General features: G+C 40.1%; 1 protein-coding gene across 2 annotated transcripts in view; it reads left to right on the top strand.

Moving 5' to 3' along the window:
• cacna1fb (calcium channel, voltage-dependent, L type, alpha 1F subunit) overlaps positions 1–21,543 on the top strand; it is a 46,129-nt gene that overhangs the window by 19,473 nt on the left and 5,113 nt on the right. Inside the window, exons 16-42 of one of the 2 annotated variants that reach the window (XM_057821978.1) lie at positions 1,825–2,032; positions 3,875–3,995; positions 4,444–4,519; positions 4,591–4,645; positions 4,708–4,768; positions 5,040–5,142; positions 10,726–10,855; positions 12,836–12,895; positions 12,965–13,071; positions 13,230–13,317; positions 13,420–13,527; positions 17,413–17,465; positions 17,534–17,680; positions 17,749–17,950; positions 18,028–18,186; positions 18,271–18,381; positions 18,458–18,541; positions 18,631–18,759; positions 19,204–19,269; positions 19,345–19,436; positions 19,503–19,662; positions 20,208–20,335; positions 20,449–20,545; positions 20,656–20,758; positions 20,833–20,934; positions 21,172–21,302; positions 21,371–21,496. In XM_057821978.1, the coding sequence (XP_057677961.1) occupies positions 1,825–2,032; positions 3,875–3,995; positions 4,444–4,519; positions 4,591–4,645; positions 4,708–4,768; positions 5,040–5,142; positions 10,726–10,855; positions 12,836–12,895; positions 12,965–13,071; positions 13,230–13,317; positions 13,420–13,527; positions 17,413–17,465; positions 17,534–17,680; positions 17,749–17,950; positions 18,028–18,186; positions 18,271–18,381; positions 18,458–18,541; positions 18,631–18,759; positions 19,204–19,269; positions 19,345–19,436; positions 19,503–19,662; positions 20,208–20,335; positions 20,449–20,545; positions 20,656–20,758; positions 20,833–20,934; positions 21,172–21,302; positions 21,371–21,496 (3,007 nt within the window). Of the gene's footprint in view, positions 1–1,824; positions 2,033–3,874; positions 3,996–4,443; positions 4,520–4,590; positions 4,646–4,707; positions 4,769–5,039; positions 5,143–10,725; positions 10,856–12,835; positions 13,072–13,229; positions 13,318–13,419; positions 13,528–17,412; positions 17,466–17,533; positions 17,681–17,748; positions 17,951–18,027; positions 18,187–18,270; positions 18,382–18,457; positions 18,542–18,630; positions 18,760–19,203; positions 19,270–19,344; positions 19,437–19,502; positions 19,663–20,207; positions 20,336–20,448; positions 20,546–20,655; positions 20,759–20,832; positions 20,935–21,171; positions 21,303–21,370; positions 21,497–21,543 lie in introns of both variants that reach the window. The other variant, XM_057821979.1, reaches the window with a different exon arrangement.

Genomic DNA, 21,543 nt, shown 5'->3' with positions numbered 1-21,543 from the left:
TGAACCAAACGAGAGCACACAGCAAAGAGCAATGGAGATATGAAAAGCTAAGACGAAGAAATATGATGAAGCGTATGTAGCATTTTGCTTTTGGCTTTGAGATTTAGTAAAGTGGAAGACGAGGAAAGACCAGTCTGTTTACTTTGTCTAAAAATGTTTGCAGCGGACAGCAGGCTATTTTTTCCCAGCGAAAACGTGCCGAATATTGCCAACAATCGTCCCGCTTTGTCAGTATTACATCAGTAAACCAGCCAACACTGTCAGCATCACATAAGGAGGCATACTAAGTTGCTCAATGCAAAATAACCCAACACCACAGCAAAGGAGCTGATACTGCCTGCAGCAAAAATAAAAACTGTCTCTCTGTCCAACGACACTGTCGTTTTTGCTCTATTATTATTATTTTTTTTTTAGTCTAATAGTTTGGCATATTGTCCTCTAGAGTTAATGTTGCTAATCAATTTGAATTTATGATTATTTATTGATTTCATTTTTTTTTTTTTTTTTTCAGTGTCAAACGGTCAAAAAGTTAACTTGAGTCTATTTTTACAGTATGGATGTTTTTTTTTTTTTTTTTCTTTTAACTTTTTTCTTTAATATTAAAATATTATGCAGAGGTGTACTTATTATAATAAGAATTTTATAGACAAATGATACTATTGTATATTTAAAGTGGCGGCAGAGAGTTGGGAGGGGCGCAGAACGTTTACGTCTTCCTGGGAGGGCGTAACAGAAAATATTTGAGAAGCACTGCTCTAAAGGATTCTCGTTGAAGGTATTTTGGACCAAAACATTTTGCAGTTTAGTCATCTTTGATAATTTCTGAACATGAACAGCTCGCTTTAAATCACACCAAAGGCTTCAACAATACAGTATTCAGATTTGGGGACTAAGATGGCCATTCCAAAAAAAATGTACCTTTTCTTCTGAAAAAATGCTCCTGCAGATTTTGGGTAATGTTTGGGGTCGTATTTTTGTGGAAGTATACAAATTCAAGTATCCAACGCAACTTCAACTTCGTCAGTGATTCTTGAACATTGTTCTCAAGAATCTGCTGATATTGATTGGAATCCATGCAAACTTGAACAAGATTGGTAGTGCATGCATGGCCACTCTGCCCAAAATCGAACACACATGGAACCACCACTAAATTTTGCATAGGTAGGAAGTGTTTGTCTTGTAACTCAATTTTAGATTAATCAGTCCACAGTATCTTGTTCCAAAATAAGATGGATTGCCCAAATAAGCTTCTTCTGCCTTACATCCAGCATACAGCATCTCCTTGTGCAATGTGCGGTGAATAGTTGAACATTTTAGGTCTTTGGAGTTGGTCTGAAGGTGGAATTTACCTGTTCTCTCTATCCTTCGCTTATGCCTTAACTAGAACTTTGTATGTGGTGGTCCTTTTCCTCACAGTGGAAACTGACAGCTGGAATCTTTGTTAGCTTTTTTTAAATCCTTCCCCTAAACAATTATGTTGAACAATCTTTGTTTTAAGGTCATATGAGAGTTGTTTTGAGTCTCCCACAATGCCCCTCTTTAGAGAACATGCAAAAAGGAGAAACATCTTCAAATGGCCATCTTAAATACTCTTTCTCATGATTGGTTTCACCTGTGCATGTAGGTCATGCATGGTCAAGGTCAATGAGCTAACCAAACCAAATTTGTGTTCTAATAACTGCTTCAGGTAATCAAATTTAGAAACAACAAGGGAGTCCAAATTTATGCACCTGGCTCAGTATGTTGAAATAATTATTGTTTCAGTGCAGAAATGAGGTATTTTTACTTCACCCCCAACCACTGTTGACTGCTATCTCTATGCAGCCATTGGACAGCTCTGTCTAACCTGGTGGCATCTCTGCTCAACTCCATGAAGTCCATTGCCTCGCTTCTGCTACTTCTCTTCCTCTTCTTGATTATCTTCGCTCTCCTGGGCATGCAGCTCTTTGGCGGCAAGTTCAACTTTGACGAGACACAGACCAAGCGCAGCACCTTCGACGCTTTCCCACAGGCGCTACTTACCTGTTTCCAGGTAACCTCGCTTGTGATCTCGGTTGTGGTAATGAAATTACAATCACTGAAATAATTTTCAATTCTTAACTGACATGAAGCGTGTTTCATGTTTCACCAGAAATCAGTTTCCTAAGATGTGATGTTCAGTTAGCTTGTTTGAAGTTCTCAGCCATCCTTATTGTGTCGCTTATCTTTGAGTTGTAGACCTTGCATGATGTCATCCCTCTTTTTCTTTTGATCCAAAATGTAATCTTTAAATCCAAATTCAATAACACTAGTAATAATTTCAAAACAAATCTGTTGAGTTAGGTATTTATGATGAATAAGATAACATTGATTTTAAAAAGTGCAGTAATCTTCTAATTTGTCATTCTTTGAAAAAAAAAAACATAACAGTGTTAAATAAACATTGCAGTAATGCCTTTTTCTTTCATATTTTATTGTTGGTCAATATTGGTCAAGCACATATTGTATGTTAAGTGCAGTATATACAGTACATATACAGTATATATATGGCGAAAAACACATACAAGGCTGAAAAAGCAGTCTCTGCTCTTACACCCCTCTTTAAAAGAAACTGCTGTATTTCAGCAGCCAAAAGAACTGTTTTGTTTGATAGAACAGTATATCTATATGCTGCCATAGCAGTTTCATGGCGCATTAAGCTTACGAAATATTTTTAATTTGTCCGTTTTACCCTGGAGCCCTCCGTTTACAGACACCGTGCAACTGCTTTTGTTTCAACCCAGTCATAAAAGAACGGAAGTAATTATATTTAGTATTTTAAATGTCTATTATCATTTTTAGCTTAGAATAATTAATAGATGTCTATTTAGTTAAAAAAAAAAAAAAACGACTTTAAAAATTATTCACTCGCATATTTTAAACTTTTAAACAAATTATGTCAAAATGAAAAGAATAGTGTCACGGATACCTACCTCATAGTTATCGCTTAATTGTATTTTTTTTGTTACTGTCGCATTTTCCCCGATATTTTAGATGATATATAATCGATCCAAACGGAGAAAAAAAGAAAGAAAGAAAAAAAAAACGTTTAAAAAGGGTAAATATTTGAAAATTTAAACCTCGACCTCTCCTTGATGTCTGCAATTTCTGCATTGCGACACTTGTTATATTACCCTGTTTCACCCATACAATCCATATATGTCCGGCTGTGGCCATTCACAACAGTGTCTTGACACTCGGTGATATATGCTATGCAGAGTTTTTGGCTCAAAATAAGGTAAGTACGCAAAAATATCTCGTTAAAATCATGGTGTCTTTAATTATATGCTCTCTCATCTTGAGTTAGGGGGGTTTAAACTTTTTTTTCAATGCCCTCCTGTTCAAAAATGTTTTTCCCTCAGAAAATTGAGATTTTATGCTTTCCAATGATGTATCACACATGCATATTGGACAATTTTGAAATTTGCATTAAGAGCGGAACTTCAAGTCACCTGAGTGTTTTCCGCCATATATACAGTATATACTAGTATGGAAACAGATCTTGTAGTGAAAAAAAACTAATCAAAAAAAATTTTGATTCTGCACCAAAACTTTATTTAAACACGGCTGTCAGTCCTAACGCAACAAAAATTGTTTCCCTATAATAACATGGGGTTTCCCCCGTAATCGGTTTACATGAGGTGTCCACTCAACTGATATCACAGGATAATGGTGGGTTGCCAGGTTTGCCCCCCAGCCCCCAAATATTTTTATTCCAAACACACACACACACACACAAAAAAATGGCTCGCTATCTTAGATGTACTGTAGATTTTTACACGTACTGCAACATTGTAAGATTTGTCTAGTTCGGCTGCGTGTTGCTGATTTAGGATAATCCGACTGTGTATTGCAGATCCTGACAGGCGAGGACTGGAATGTAGTGATGTACGATGGGATCATGGCTTACGGTGGCCCTGTTTTTCCGGGGATGATTGTCTGCATATACTTTGTCATTCTCTTCATATGCGGAAACTGTATCCTTTGCCATGTCCTCTTGTTGTTTGTGACCAGACAAACGGGATCAAGAGAAGATTCCTAAGGCAGGCCACAGTTATTTGCCCTTTTTTTTTTTTTTTTTTAATTATTAAATTAAATATGGTGTTCTAGTCCAGTGGCTTTCAAACATTTTACAGCAAGAACCACCATAAAGAATACTTGGCTCTCAGAGTATCACAGTCATGGCCAACAATAACTCATTGGCTACCACTGACGTCCTATCCATTTTGACTGGAAGAGTTGGCAGCGATAATCACCGCTAATGGTACTTGTACCACCATTTGAGAACCACTGTTCTGGTCTAATATACAATTTAAGACAAAGACAACAGTTTAAGAACTACTTAAAAAGTATTTTGAGCTAGGGGGAGAGATGATTAGAACAATTTGAGCCAGGAAAATCCTGTACGTTCTTAACGAGCCACAGACATCCTGCTGAATGTCTTCTTGGCCATTGCTGTGGACAATTTGGCTGGAGGGGACGGAGACGACAAGGCAAAAGAGTAAGTGCTGACAGGAAAATGACCAGCTGTAAGTATTTGACAATCTGCTGCTCGTCTTGTCCTCCATGCAGAAAGAAGACGGAAGGCGCTGAGGGTGAAGGAACGGAGGAGGACAAGGAAGTGAAGGTGATGATCAAGGTGGTGACTCTATTTCTCTGTGGCTTCTTCGTTTAACTTTGTGCCCGTAGGTGGACATTGACGAGGACACAGAGTATGAGGAAGAAGAAGAGCTTCCGGAAGGCGAAGATGGTGAGATGATGTCATAAAATTTGTTCATATAACCAAGTGGGTGTTAAGATCCGTGTGATAGCAAGTGTGTTACCATCAGTGTGTTACCATGTGTGACCATCGCATGTGACCGTTTGCGTGTGTGTTACCATGTGCGAGTGAGTACAAGGAAGAGGAAGAGCACCCAGAAGGCAAAGCTGGTGAGATGATGTCATGCAGTAGTCATGAAGTCATTAGCCTGACATGACATCATGATGACATCGCAGACATATCATTTTTGGCCTCCCTTCAGACGGAGGCGTGCAACTGAAGATGGCTGACCTGGCTCCGCCTAAGGAAAAGGTTTTGCCCATCCCAGAGGGCAGCGCGTTCTTCTGCCTCAGCAAGACGAACCCGTGAGTTTGACTTCCTCTTCACCTTATAGTGAAAGACAACACCTTTCTCATGTGTATCCCAAAAAAAAGTGTCTCGTATAATATATTGAGTAGCAGTGTTGTCAGAGATTACTTGAAAAAATAATTTAATTACTGATAACTGATTACACCTAAAAAAAAGGAATCTAGTTACTTTACTGATTCCTATATAATAGGGGTGTAACGTTAGACAAAAATCTCGGTTCGGTACGTACCTCGGTTTTGAGGTCACAGTTCGGTTCATTTTCGGAACAGTAAGAAAACAAAATGCAAAATATAAATGTGCTAGTTGTTTATTACACACCTTTGTGCGTTCAACCATGGGAACATTAGCCTATGCAAAGCTAGAATTCTGCTCAAAAAGTAGCGGGTATTTAAAGATAATCCAACAACAATTTGCCTTTCAGACCCCGCGTATTGGTCAGCTTTCTTTCTGAAAGAAAGAAGAAAAAAGAAGTCCTGTGCTACAGAGAAAAGCAATCCCAATGACAAAGATTTTAACATGTATTTCACAAATGTAATGCCACAATGAATATTTTTTTTTCTTATGAACGGTTTTCAACAGCTTTATTGGTGGATTTTCTCAAGTTAAAGCGCCACGCAGAAATTAATCAATTTCATTGTGTAAGCAGGATCTGTGTATTTTTATTATTTAATTACAGGTGCTTTAGCTCATTTCAATTTATTTTATTTAACTGGGCTATTATTTATTTTATTATGTGTTTATATTTTGCAAAGGTGATGTAGTATTCATTTATATTGTATATTTTATGTTGTATAACTTTAGTTCCTATGTGAATATTAGTTCCTACTTATTTTATTGTGGTTGGAGGGTTTTGTATTGAGCACGGGGCCGTGTTGGTTATTATTATAGCAGAGAAGACAGCAGTAAATCAACAAAGACAAGTCAACTGTTCCCCAATCTACCACTCAAGAGATCTGTTGGACTCAAAAAGTGGGTTACGATTGCATATTAGTTTGAAAATCGACCGGATCCACCGTATTTTTACACGAGTGACATCCAGTCTGCCCGATCCTAGCTACTGGTAGTAGTATTGACGCAGGAGGGTCGCGTCTCGCGTCAAATAATAAACTCTGCCGTTCTTTTCGCGTGCGTCGTGTTGAGCAGCTTCTGGGACGCGTCTAACACGCGGCCGCACTACGACTGGTGTGTATTGGCTGATTGACTTTAACGCCCGCGTTTCACTGCGTTCTCGCGGCGGCCACGTTGTCGCGCCGTTGATGTTTCTGGGTTATACTGTCCTACCATGTTGGTCCTCATTATAGTAGAGAAGATGAAGTAAATATAATCTACACAAAGAAACTGTAACCCGATCGGCTCACAGCCTCGAAAAGTAAGGGTTACATTACGTCAGAAACTCGTTCAGTATGCCACCGTTCTGAGCCGAGCACCATGTAACGAAATGGTTCAATACAAATACATGTACCGTTACACCCTTACTATATAATCAAAGTAACTCAGTTCCTTTAAAAGTAATTTATCGGTTACTTTGTCCCAGTTTTCTCCCTTTGCTGCCTCAACATAAGAACATAAAAATGTCATCGCATGTAATTGCCTTTCCGTTAATTTGATTTCAAGGGGAAGATAAGAATTTTTCACATAAGGCTTAACTTCGAGTTAGCGGGGGTTTAATTAGTGGATGGAGTTGATTTCAACCACCAGTGACTCACGCCAGCTGAGCTTGAAACTAACAAATAACTGACAAACTGAATGGAATTTGTTGAAATCAACTCCACCGACTAATTAAACCCCCACTAACTCAAAGATGAAGCCTAATGTCAAAAATTCTGATTAGGGGTTTGGGGTTGGACTTAACAGCATATCGGTGCCAATGTAAAACAATGCAAATTGACTGCAGAATAATCAACAACACACAAATGAACTGCACAGTGCAATAATCACAAAGGTGGGGGCGGCCGCGAACGTGCGCGCATAACCCGGAATTACGCCATACACACAGACGGTCAATTTGGCCACAAAACGTGACGGTAACTAAGCACTTTACACTCAATCGGATTTGCATCAAATCCCAAAGATGCTAAATGAACACGTCAACTAATGGCATGAATGCGCAAAGCGAATATGATGTAAACAAAACTCGCTAACTTGGCGAGGACGACCGGTAGCGAGGACTACCCGCTGCTGCAACGGCAAAGCTACGAAACGGCCACGCATGTAGCGGCTCAAACCCATCGCTGGAACCCTCCAAAATGAAGGAAAAATACTCACGTACATTCATGGACGCACACAGATCAACATTCCCTCGCACATCTCACCTGACGGCAACTAAGCACTTTACACTCAATTGGACTTGCATCACATCCCAAAGATGCTAAATGAACACGTCAACTCACGGCATAAATGCGCAACACGAGTATGATGTAAACAATACTCGCTGACTTGGCAAGGACGACCGGGAGCGAGGACTACCCGCCGCTCCAGCGGCAAAGCTACGAAACGGCCGCTCATGTAACAGCTCAAACCCATCGCTGGAACCCTCCAAAATGAAGGAAAAATACTCACGTACATTCATGGACGCACACAGATCAACATTCCTTCGCACATTTCAAGGTTTCAGGTGGCTGCACTCGGCTCGAATGTGCACCCGCGATCCTCTCTCCTGTCTCAGTCCCAAAACACTTAGCGGGTGTGACTCAAGACCAAAACAGGAAGTAACTATGAGCGGTTACCATGGAAACAAACGCGTAGTGGGAACCTTTCTAACATTTTTTTTCAAAATGCTCTTCGTACATGACTTCACTAGTCTTCATTCTACATACATTATTAGGCAATAACAAAATAGTAACGCACAGACACTATGGAAACTAGTTGTATCGAGTTCTTTTTGTCTACCCTTATTGATTAGTCGATTTTTTCTTTTATCCCAGACAATAGTTGGTGATTTAATTACCTGACATGTTTTTGCAAACACTTGCGCCTTCGTCAGTCAATCTGACAGGTGAGTCACGCCTTCACCCATCTGCTGACAAAGACGCGTCACAACAACACTAGTGACCCTCAGCATACAGTTTCATTTTTCTGATGTTAAACAATGGAGAGAAATGTAAATAAGAGCCTGGAAGTTGCTGCCATTAGTGTGGGCAGACATTTTAGCCAATCAAATGTTCTTCATGATGTCAGCACCGTATTGGCCCGAATATAAGACGGTGTTTTTTGCATTGAAATAAGACTAAAAAAGTGGGGGTCGGCTTATATTCGCAGTCTAGACGTTATACGCATTCACAACGCTAGATGGCACCAGATATCATTGAAGCGATGTTCTGTCATGATAGATCTCAGCTACTCTCAAGTTTAACCAGTTTGCATTATTTAATTGGAATGTTTTTCCTTATTCAGATTTGTTTCAAGACTACAGTTACAGTTAGACTTCACTTTGACGGTTAATTTTGTTGTTTGATCACAATAGATTGGTTTATTTACATTTCAAAAACCAGAAGCCATTCATTTACGAATGTGATTGCACTTTAGTTTACATATTTACATGTTCAGATATTAAGATTTGAATGAGGCAAAATAACATGCTTTTTCTCTCAAATATATCGTTATAATAATTTGTTTCAGATGTACTGTAATTATTTTTTGTATAAAAAATGATTTGGTGTTCCAAAAGTCTTTTTATCAACCTTGAGTCTTGAAAAAGAGGGATCGTCTTATAATCAGGGCCAATATGGTAATATTGATTCTCCTGTGCACCTGTGTTCGAGTTAATCAGTGTTTTTCTGCGTGGGTTTAACTGACATCACAAAATGGCGGTGCCCCTAAGTGGGATTATTATTTTTTTTAATTATTTTTAGTCTAAACATTATTTTCCCATTGTCAGAGGTCCAAGAAACCTGACATTTTCAAACTTAAATATTTTGGGCGGCCGTCTTTTACATGAAGGTGATTTATACTAGTTGTTGTCTTTTTCATTAAAACAACTATAGACCAAACTGACGTCAGCCAATGTGACCGACGTTTTACCGACTTCCACGTTGGCAAGTCAGTCAAGTATAAAATAATTATTATTATGCAAAAAAACCCAAACATGAATTGATATAACCACAGTTCAGATTTCATTTAGATTTTAATCTAGTTTAGATTTCATTGTTTAGATTTCAAATCCAAGTTTTTCCAAATAATCTTTGCCCTCTATCATCCCTGTAGCCATGATGTACCTTTGAAATTAAAAGTAGTGGGTGTAAATGAGCAAAATTTTTAGACATTCCATATGGTAGCCATTTCTTTTTTTTGGTCACTTCTTCCTCTTGTCTCGTACGCTTATTCGCTAGTCACTGCCATTCAGAGTAATCAATTTTTACAACATCTGAAGCCAATTAAAAAAGCTTCCCAATAGCCATGATGTGTCGACAGTGCAATCTGCACCTGGCAGATGGCGCGCACTGACACCCAACCAGGTTTCAACGTCATATTAGTCTGAAGCAGTGGCAATTGCTCTAAGACTGCAAGAGAAGGTCACTTTCCCCTAAAGTGTCAAAAAATAAGTGATGAAATGTACTGTATTCTGTTTCGTGTACATGTCATTCACTAAATATACGCTACAACACGCGCAACTTTTGTTCAGAATTAGCTTCTTATCACTTGTTACGATGCAGCTTGCTTTTCATTCATTGGTGCAGCTTCACAGTCCTTTAAAAAGTGCAGCCTGCGCTGAATCTCTAGAGTTGAGAGCGAGAGCGAAATGAGACATGTCATTGGCTAAAGGTTGGGTTTATCTCGTGCATCGGACGCTCTGCGTCTCTGAGGTCTATGGACAGTGTGTGGAGCTTAGCCAGCCTGGACTACGCACTTTATGCATGATGATTAGATGATCTGTCTAAGGCTGAATCCTTCTTAAATTGACGGCGAAATGAGCGAATCAGTTATTGTGCTGGAAATGTCTGTGGTAGCATTTTAAAATTTTTATTCTGTTGTTCTGAGTTAAACTGCGACATCCTAGCAACACTTTCTTTTTTAAAAACAACTCCCGAAAAATTGTGCTTCCATTCCATTTTTTTTTTTTTTGTAGCTACTTGTGTTTGGAGACTGACTCTTATCGCTCTGCACTTTTTGTCCCTACCGAACAGCGGGTAACGCTGAGCCCCTCCACTGTCACAAAGCACACACAGGCGGACACACCTTGAGTTTCCCCTCATTGAAAGACCAGCATCCGCCACTGGTCTAAAGCAATGGTTCACAAAGTGCGGTGCGAGTACTCCCAGTAGGACAGCGGCGCCCTCTAGTGGTACGCAAATGATTGACTGAATCCTTTTAATAAGCCATGACAGTCTATTTATCAAATACAGTTCAGTTGTATTCAATATAAAGTAGAGAAGATTCACAAAAGATGTATAAGGAACAGTTTCATTTTAAATATTTAGGAATAGCTACTATATTTGAAGTCGATGCCTGCCATTGACGGCGATGGATATCCAATTCATTTTGACTGGGAGGGTAGGCAGCAATCATTTACAGTCTAAAGTGTCCTTTAGTTTGTTTCATAAAGATGTCCCATGACGTGTGTTTTGTGTGTTTGTCTCCAGCATCCGAGTGGCGTGCCACACTCTGATCCACCACCACATCTTCACCAACCTCATCCTGGTCTTCATCATCCTCAGCTCGTGCTCTCTGGCCGCTGAGGATCCAATTAGGGCGCACTCATTCCGGAACAATGTAAGGGCGCCGCTGGGCCCCAACTTAAAACTCACTTCACAGCAACTAAAAAAGCAAGCATAGATAGTAATCAAAGGCAGGAGTCGTGGGGGGCCTCCACGCCAGTGGATTGAGCGGATTATTCCAGAAGTGGGTCAGTGGCTGACGGAAAAATCACCAGTCTAAACGCGCCCGCACACGGCAAGCGGCAGCAGCTGTGCTCACGCAACGAGCCCGGCAATTGGACAGATGTTAGCTTGGTGTGTGAATTTGTATGCCTACTCTTATGACCAGCTTGTACTTTATGTAGAGGCCAATTCACAAACTGGATCTTTCACACAAGCCAAACACATCTACTTTCCCCCAGGAGTTTACTGTAAGAAGTATAGTTCCAGGTGCTGATGCTACTTGCTACTGGGTCACATCTGTCCAATCCAGAATAACGCCACATTTTGTACCAACCTGCCATCCCAAAAATATATTTATTTAGTTCATTAATCCCACATTAAAAGGGATCCACAGATAAAAAGACTTAGTTCTTAAAAGATAAACGTTATTTCGAGTTAAAATAATTTGATATTGAAACCACTCTTGATGTTCTCGTTTTTATATAATTTGTAAAATTAATTTAACTAGTAGGTCGCCATTGTTGTTGACATTGCAGGGCGGTGACGTCACATGGTTACGCTGCCGGGGTTCCAGAGTATGACTCTAGCGACATAAACATGTCATCTGTTCAACCCTTTCAATTTGAACCTGAGAGGAACATTAACGAGCATGACAGCACTGTCGATATTTCACAAAACGAGCAGCAAAAGCAAAATGAACAGAAAAGACGAGATGAGACGTGACGAGAGTATGAAAAAAAAGGTGTTCCGCTAAAATGTGTTACACTGGCGAAACGTCCTAAAAGAGGCAAATTTGACACCCAAAGTACTACCGTGCACTTTCAGCTTGTTTTGTTTCGATGCATAATGAGAGAACATACTAAAGATGCCTGAAGAAAATACTTAAACATAGTAATATCAAATAAGGGTGGTTTAAATATGCTACGTGACTAATGTGGTCAACAGATCAACAATCTGCTTTAAAGCTACCACAACAAAACGAAATGCTTAAAAGTATGAGAGGGAAACACATGCAAAAAGTATTTTGAGGCAATGAAAAGGTAATAAAAAAACTCAATAAAAACACCAATAATAAGTACTCGCCGCTTTTAACCGATGAGAGCATGTGTTGAACATCTCGCCGCGTAAAAGGAATTGCAGTAACCCGGTAGTTCTCGTCGAGTGACAGTGACAATCTGTCATCACCCTGAGCACCCATTTCACGGTTGAAACATGGCGCCCTCCGTAGGTCAAAACATGTACTAAATATTATAGATTTTTAAATAAATGGCAATATTTTATGTGTTTCTAATAACATATTTTAGTAAAAGAGAACAATTGTGGCTCATTAGAGCCTACAAGTCTTTAAGTCCAAGGTTCCCTTTGAAGCAGAAATGGGTCATTCCAGTATTGAATGACATTTTACATTTCACTCTTCAAATTTTAATTAACCCACATACAAAACGTGCAGTTTCTGGAGTTGAATTACTTGTCCTGAGACCAAATCTAAAAAAGTAAGAGAAAAGGATGCTTGAAAATACCAAATTAGTCCGTAATACCACCTATAATGATTTTTTTTCTCTTGTCCTGCCCCCCTAATGACCAAATTAAATCTCATATAAGGCAAATAAAATTTAAGATTTTTTGGTATTATTACCTTCATTGCTGTCTCTTCTGACTATGCAATATTTGTTTTGATAAATGTAATACTTCAAATATGAATAATTGTGTCCCATAACATGAATGTAACCCTGTTGCAATAAACATTTTTTTTCATTATAGCAGAAGAAAGGAGAATCAAAAAAAATGTTCTGCACATCTCACTTTAGTACTTCATCTATGAATGTTTTGGCTCGCCATCTGATGCTGATGATATCACGCCATGCGTGTTTAGGTTCTGGGTTATGCCGATTATGCCTTCACCTCCATCTTCACCGTCGAAATCCTGTTCAAGGTGAGAGAGAAAGTGACATCGCTTGTGGCATTGTTGGTCCTGCTTACTCACTTCTTGTCTTTGTGCCAGATGACGGTCCACGGAGCGTTTCTCCACCAGGGGTCCTTCTGCAGGAACTGGTTCAACTTGCTTGATCTGCTTGTCGTCAGTGTGTCACTTGTGTCCTTCTTTCTGCAGTCAGTACCCATTTTGTTTTGTTGAGTTGTCGACGATCAGCAAATTTCCATGCGCAATCTCACTTGCTTTTTCACGGAGCGATAACTAAAACTAAGTGCTGCAAAAATACAGCATTCAGCTATTTGTCCTGAGTGTGTGTGCGCATGCATCTGTGCAGTTCAAGTGCCATCTCGGTGGTAAAGATCCTGAGGGTCCTCCGTGTCCTCAGACCTCTGAGGGCCATCAACAGAGCCAAAGGCCTCAAAGTAAGCAAACAGGCATGCGGCTCAAAAAGGCTGCCAGGCATCCACCTAGATAGTCTGTGTGAGATTTGATGATAAAGCCTTGTGTGTTTGTGTGTCTCACAGCATGTGGTCCAGTGTGTGTTTGTGGCCATCAGGACCATTGGAAACATCATGATTGTCACAACATTGCTCCAGTTCATGTTTGCGTGCATCGGTGTACAACTTTTCAAGGTGAGGGAAATCTGGACACAGATGACATTTTAACCGCCACCAGCTTTTCCACCGAAATCTTCTTGCACATTGTCAGAATGTGATTAATCATTGCTGTTGTTGATACGTTTTAAAAGATTTATCAATAAAGTCTCACTTCTGAAACTTTAACTTCTAAGTTTGTATCCTCAAATTGAATTTGAGCGTGCTAGTATGTAAGAAGATCTGTATCAGGTATTGCAAAAACAACACCCAAAAAAATACGATAAAGGGGCCCATTTTGAATGGCTTCTACCACCGGGTTTAAGGTATCAGCTGCTACAGTATATGCAATACACTGAGGAGCAGGACGGTGATACAAATTTTCCATACATAATTCAAATCAGGGTTTGAAAACAGATTATTTGAATTAAGAATGGTTGGTTGCTGTAGTCTTATGAAAGGCAAACATACATCATAGCTACTGTGGCCATTTTCTTAAAATTTAATATCTCAGATTTCCTCTAATTTGAAGAATTTTATATGATTTCATCTTTGATGATTTGTATGTATAGTGGTAGGGAAAAGTATCTGAACCTTTTGGAATTACTCACATTTCTGCATAAAATCGCCATCAAATGTAATCTGATCTTTGTCAAAATCACACAGATGAAAAAACTGTATCTGCTTTAACGAAAACCACCCAAACATTTATAGGTTTTCATATTTTAATGTGGATGGCATGCAAATAATGACAGAAGGGGGTAAAATAAGTAAGTGAACCCTCTGCCTAAGGAGACTTAAAGAGCAGTTGAAACCAATTTGTTACCAAACGATTTAAGTCAGGTGTGTGCCCAATCACTGCTGAGTGGTTTAAAGCTGCCCTTCCTACTATAAAAACACCCCTGGTAAGAATTGTCTTGATGGAAAGCATTGTCTGATGTGACAATCAGTCAAAAGAGCTGTCTTAAGACCTGTGATCAAGGATTGTTGATTTGTATAAAGCTGGGAAAGGATACAAAACCATCTCTAAAAGTCTGGATGTTTATCAATCGACAGTCAGAGAAGTTGTCTACAAATGGAGAGCGTTTAGCACTTCTGCTTCTCTCCCAAAGAGTGGCCGTCCTCCAAAGATGATGCCAAGAGTTCAGCGCAGAATACTCAGGTAAAAAAGAACCCTAGCGTGTCTTCAAAGACTTACAAAAATCACTTGCACAGTCCAATATCTCTCTGCACACATCAACTATATGTAAAACTATGGCAAAGAATTGTGTTCATGGCAGTACTCCACAGAGGAAGCCCCTGCTGTCTAAAAAAAAACATTGTTTGCTCGTTTAATGTTCGCAAAAAGGCAGTTGGACACTCCAAAGAAGTTTTGGTAAAATATTTTGTGGACTGATGAAACCAAAATTGAATTGTTTGGGAGTAACATACAATGTGTAATGTATGGAGGAAAACTGGAACAGCTCACCAACATCAACACCTCTTCCTCACAGTGAAGCATGGTGGAGGGAGCTTCATGCTTTGGGGCTGTTTTGCTGCCTCAGGGCCTGGACAACTTGCAGTCATTAATGGAAGAATGTTTCAAAAGTTTATCAGGATGTTTTGCAGTAACCTGAGGCCGTATGCCAGTCAGTTGAAGCTAAAAAAGAGGATGGATGCTGCAACAAGACAATGATCCAAAACACAGAAGTAAATCAACTTCAGAATGGTTTCAGATGAACAAAATACACGTTCTGGAGTGGCAAAGTCAAAGTCCAGACTTGAACCTAAAGAAACCTGTGTTTTAAATTACCTGTTAACAGATTCATCCTCAAGGTTCCATGCATGTTCGTTTTCGTAAAAGGACTCCAATAACGACGACATGTTCAAAGTCAACAATTTATTGCTCAAAATATTAACTGTGATAGTTCACTTACTTATTTATCCCCCTTCTGTCATTGTTTCCATACTATCCTCAATAAAATATGAAAACCTATAAATGTTTGGGTGGTTTTAGTTAAAGCAGACACTGTTTTTTCATCTGTGTGATTTTGACAAAGATCAGATCACATTTGATGGTGATTTTATGCAGAAATGTGAGAAATTCCAAAAGGTTCGGATACTTTTTCATACCACTGTATGTATATACGTACTGTGTGTATGTATGTATGTATGTATATATGTATGTATGTATATGTATGTCCTTATGTGTGTATGTATGTATGTACGTACGTATGTATGTACGTACGTACAGTGAGGCAAATAAGTATATAGTCAACCACCAATTGTGCAAGTTCTCCTATTTGCAAAGATTAGAGAGGCCTGTAATTGTCAACATGGGTAAACCTCAAGCATGAGAGACAGAATGTGGAAAAAAGACATTTTTGATTTTTAAAGAATTTATTTCCAAATTAGAGTGGAAAATAAGTATTTGGTCACCTACAAACAAGCAAGATTTCTGGCTGTCAAAGAGGTTTAACTTCTTCTAACGAGGTCTAGCGAGGCTCTGCTCACTACCTGTATTAATGGCACCTGTTTTAACTCATCATCGGTATAAAAAACACCTGTCCACAATCTCAGTCAGTCACACTCCAAACTCCACTATGGCCAAGACCAAAGAGCTGTCGAAGGACACCAGAGACAAAATTGTAGACCTGCACCAGGCTGGGAAGACTGAATCTGCAATAGGTAAAACACTTGGTGTAAAGAAATAAAACTGTGGGAGCAATTTTTAGAAAATTGAAGACATACAAGACCACTGATAATCTCCATTGATCTGGGGCTCCATGCAAGATCTCACCCCGTGGCGTCAAAATGATAACAAGAACGGTGAGCAAAAATCCCAGAACCACACGGGGGGACCTAGTGAATGACCTACAGAGAGCTAGGACCACAGTAACAAAGGCTACTATAAGTAACACAATGCGCCACCAGGACTCAAATCCTGCACTGCCAGACGTGTCCCCCTGCTGAAGAAAGTACACCTCCAAGCCCGTCTGCGGTTCGCTAGAGAGCGTTTGGATGATCCAGAAGAGGACTGGGAGAATGTGTTATGGTCAGATGAAACCAAAATATAACTTTTTGGTAGAAATACAGGTTCTCGTGTTTGGAGGAGAAAGAATACTGAACTGCATCCAAAGAACACCATACCCACTGTGAAGCATGGGGGTGGAAACATCATGCTTTGGGGCTGTTTTTCTGAAAAGGGACCAGGACGACTGATTTGTGTAAAGGAAAGAAAGAATGGGGCCATGTATAGAGAGATTTTGAGTGAAAATTTCCTTCCATCAGCAAGGACATTGAAGATGAGACGTGGCTGGGTCTTTCAGCATGACAATGATCCTAAACACACAGCCAGGGCAACAAATGAGTGGCTTCGTAAGAAGCATTTCAAGGTGCTGGATTGGCCTAGGCAGTCTCCAGATCTCAACCCCATAGAAAATCTGAGGAGGGAGTTGAAAGTCCGCATTGCCAAACGACAGCCCCAAAACATCACTGCTCTAGAGGAGATCTGCATGGAGGAATGGGCCAAAATACCAGCAACAGTGTGTGAAAAGCTTGTGAAGAGTTACAGAAAACGTTTGGCCTCTGTTATTGCCAAAAAAGGGTACATAACAAAGTATTGAGATGAACGTTTGGTATTGACCAAATACTTATTTTCCACCATGATTTGCAAATAAATTCTTTAAAAATCAAACAATGTGATTTTCAGTTTTTTTTTTTCACATTCTGTCTCTTATGGTTGAGGTTTACCCATGTTGACAATTACAGGCCTCTCTAATATTTTCAAGTGGGAGAACTTGCATAATTAGTGGTTGACTAAATACTTATTTGCCCCACTGTATGTATGTACGTACGCACAACCGTGTATGTATCTTCTTGTGTACAGTATGTCTGGGACACATTGTGAGTAAGTCGTCAAAACTTGTGTTCTTGTATTATCAGGGTAAATTCTACCGTTGTACCGATGAGGCCAAACACACTCCTGAACAGTGCAAGTATGTTGAACGTTCACATTTTACAAAAACATATACACAATGTCGTCATGTGTGGGTTTTACGTGCAGAGGGACATTCGTTGTGTACAAAGATGGAGATGTCAACCATCCGATGGTCCGAGAAAGAATTTGGCACAACAGTGACTTCAATTTTGACAATGTGCTTATGGGAATGATGGCACTCTTCACCGTGTCTACCTTTGAAGGCTGGCCAGCGTAAGTACTTTGTCTGCGTGTTTGTGGTATTTTGACCGTACATTTAAGGTTTGTCGCCCACCCTTCAGGCTGCTTTACAAGGCCATCGACGCCAATGGGGAAAACTCGGGTCCTATTTACAACTACCGTGTGGAGATTTCAATCTTTTTCATCGTCTACATCATCATTATCGCCTTCTTCATGATGAATATCTTTGTGGGTTTTGTCATCATTACATTCAGAGAGCAGGGTGAGCAAGAGTACAAGAACTGTGAACTGGACAAGAACCAGGTGATTCATCTCCCCCAGCACCTTCTAAAACAACAACAAAACATTCACACTTCACTGAGGTTGCATGTCGTCAACAGCGTCAATGTGTCGAGTATGCTCTGAAGGCTCAACCACTAAAGCTCTACATCCCTAAAAACCCGGTCCAGTACAAGTTTTGGTCCATCATAAACTCCACGGCTTTTGAGTATGTAATGTTTGTGCTCATCCTGCTCAACACCGTCACGCTTGCTGTCCAGGTAAACACCGGTGTGTGGAGTTGAGGGAAGTTGGGGACACCCTTGGGTGGGGCTGTAAGTGACAACTGTGTTTGCTGCCTGCAGCATTACGAGCAATCCAAGACCTTCAGTCACATCATGGACATCCTCAATATGGTCTTCACTGGACTCTTTACTGTGGAGATGCTGCTTAAGCTGTTAGCCCTCAGACTCAGGGTGAGACATCCTCTTCTCTCAAAGTGTTCCAACGGTAACAGCACTTACCTGTAAAAAAATGTGTTTGTGTGTGCAGCATTACTTTGTGGATGCATGGAATTCCTTCGATGCTCTCATCGTGGTTGGAAGCGTGGTGGACATTGTAGTGACGGAATTCAGCGTACGTCAACAAATAACAATAACGTGCGTTTATTTGTATAGTTAGCAGACTGTCTCTCACCTGTATGTGTCTGTGCTCTCGCATGTCAGAGTGGAGAGGACAGCTCTCGAGTGTCCATCACCTTCTTCCGTCTCTTCCGAGTGATGCGATTAGTCAAGCTGCTAAGCAAAGGGGAGGGCATACGCACCCTGTTGTGGACCTTCATCAAGTCGTTGCAGGTCTTATTGTTATTACACACTCATAACTATGTTATTACAAAGGTATGCGCTTTTATTAAACAATAGGTTATTTTGCTTTTACAAAGGTTATTACAATGTTATTAAACCAGTCGACTACACTACACTACTTAGTTCCATGGAATGCAAATTATTCCTGTAGCTCCTACTTTATTACAAATTTTACCAGGTTATCACTATGTTGTTACACTTGAATACCTTTTCTCTCTCTTTTTTTTTAAACTATTTTTTAAAACTTATTTTTAACTACTATTTTAACTATTAACTATTTATTTTTTACCCGAAATTGCTACTACTTAGTGAAACAGATTAATACACCAGTAGATGTGCAACTCTTTACACAAGTTACCATTGTGTGGTTCAAGAAAATATTTATATTATTACACCTGTAGATGCAGGTTGATAACTGGCTTTGTGTCTCTGAAGGCCCTTCCATACGTCGCCCTGCTCATCGCCATGATCTTCTTCATCTACGCCGTCATCGGCATGCAGGTGAGATTGCATTGAGGACAGAGCAAGCTAATGGAGGAGATGAAACATGTCATGTGACTTCTGTATCACCATTAGACATTTGGGAAGATAGCTATGCAGGATCACACACAGATCAACAGAAACAACAACTTCCAGACTTTTCCTCAGGCCGTCCTCCTCCTCTTCAGGTGGGTCATAACTTATTTTTCTGCCCTGATTGTGCGTGATTACGTGTATGTATCTGGGTCTTTCAGGTGTGCTACAGGTGAGGCTTGGCAGGAGATCATGTTGGCAAGTCTTCCCGGGAAACGTTGCGACCCCGAGTCCGACTACGAGCCGGGTGAAGAGTTCAGCTGTGGGAGCAACTTTGCCATCGTTTACTTCATCAGTTTCTTTATGTTATGCGCATTCCTGGTGTGTGTTGTTACTGTTTTTGTGCCAGTAAAAACTACTTTACACAATTCAACATTAGTTTGCCCCCAAAATTATAAGTACGGTATGTTATTATATCACTGTACACATAGGTCTTGTTTCCACCATGATTTCGTGACATGACTATAATACTACATTAATAGCTGCTACTTTATTAACTCATTGGGTTCCATTGATGGTGATGGACAAACCAGATATGCAATGATAGTACCATTTACAACACTGAAACTAAGAAACAGATCAAAAACATTTGTTCTGTCGTAATGGCTTGAAAGTAATTCAATAAATTAACTAATTGGCTGCATATAAAGACGATAGAAGTCAAATCCAATGTGACTAAGAGAGACTGGCAGTGATCATTCACTGCCAGCTTCTCCCAGTCAAAATAGATTACGTGTCTGTCGCTATCAATTGCACTGAAACATTATCATTCAATACCGGCCATCCAAGTACAAATGGATTTGAGCTAGATATAAAGTTATATGGATGCACATGTCCATGTAAAGACTGTGTCTGTGCTTCAACAGATCATCAATTTGTTTGTGGCCGTCATCATGGACAACTTTGACTACCTGACCCGTGACTGGTCCATCCTGGGTCCGCATCATCTGGATGAGTTCAAGAGGATTTGGTCAGAATATGATCCAGAGGCCAAGTACGAGCACTAGGAGGAGTAAACATATTTTTTGATAGCATTGTAGTTAAAATAACATTCCCTCCATTAGCATGCAATGTTTCTGAGTTGCCCATTTGTGTGTCATCTCTCAGGGGTCGCATCAAACATTTGGATGTAGTGGCTCTACTACGGAGGATACAACCTCCTCTTGGCTTTGGAAAACTGTGTCCTCACAGAGTCGCTTGTAAGGTAATTACAGCCAACATATGCAAATTATACATGGCAACAACTGAAGATGAACCTCACTTTCTGCGTACATTAACCTTCCTTGCCTCTGTGGTTATGGTGCTCTTTGCTAGCGTCTGGTGGCTATGAACATGCCTCTTAACACGGATGGCATGGTAACATTCAACGCCACCCTCTTTGCGCTGGTCCGCACAGCACTGAAGATCAAGACCGAAGGTACTACCTCAGGAAACTAAACGTTCCAGTCGACACAGCTGCTTATTGGCATGTTCGCTTTGTGTTTTTGCAAGGCAACCCAGACCAGGAGAACGAGGAGCTGCGGGGAATCATCAAGAAGATCTGGAAGAGAATGAAACCAAAACTTCTGGATGAAGTCATTCCACCACATGAGGGTACAAACATAAGTTTATGCTAGAACAAATTTTAGGTGCTTGTTTACTTTGCTGTTTAAAGACAGAAAGAAACAGAGAAACACGAGAAAAAGACATAAAACAAATGCTAAATCATTGACCCAATTGCCTGAACCACTATCATGTATCACTACCATGTTTCAGTAAGATGAACCTATACAACAAACCAATGCAGCTGACCTGCATCAATGTCTGTCTCTCTGGTGTTTCTTGCTGCAGAGGAGGAAGTGACGGTTGGAAAGTTTTACGCTACCTTCCTGATTCAAGATTACTTCCGCAAGTTCCGGAAGAGGAAAGAGAGAGGGGGTCTGAGTGTTGAAACCGACACCACCAACCCGTCAGCTGTACAGGTTGGTCGATTGCATCAACAATCATAAAAAGTGTGCATAATGACATGTGTATTTGTTTGTTTTTGCAGTTGTGTAAAGCGGGTCTAAAGACTCTGCAAGATCTCGGTCCAGAGATGCGTCAGGCACTAAATGAAGACCTGGAGGAGGAAGAGGAAGAAGAAGAGGAGGATGAGGCCATGAGGGAGGAAGAAGAGGTGAAACTTCTTCATTAAGCACACATAATTGTCTTTACTCACTTTGC

This window comes from Corythoichthys intestinalis, chromosome 2 (assembly GCF_030265065.1).
Source record: "Corythoichthys intestinalis isolate RoL2023-P3 chromosome 2, ASM3026506v1, whole genome shotgun sequence".
NCBI lineage: Eukaryota > Metazoa > Chordata > Actinopteri > Syngnathiformes > Syngnathidae > Corythoichthys > Corythoichthys intestinalis.
The sequence above is the reverse complement of the archived record's forward strand: the minus strand, read 5'-3'. Positions and strand labels throughout refer to the sequence as shown.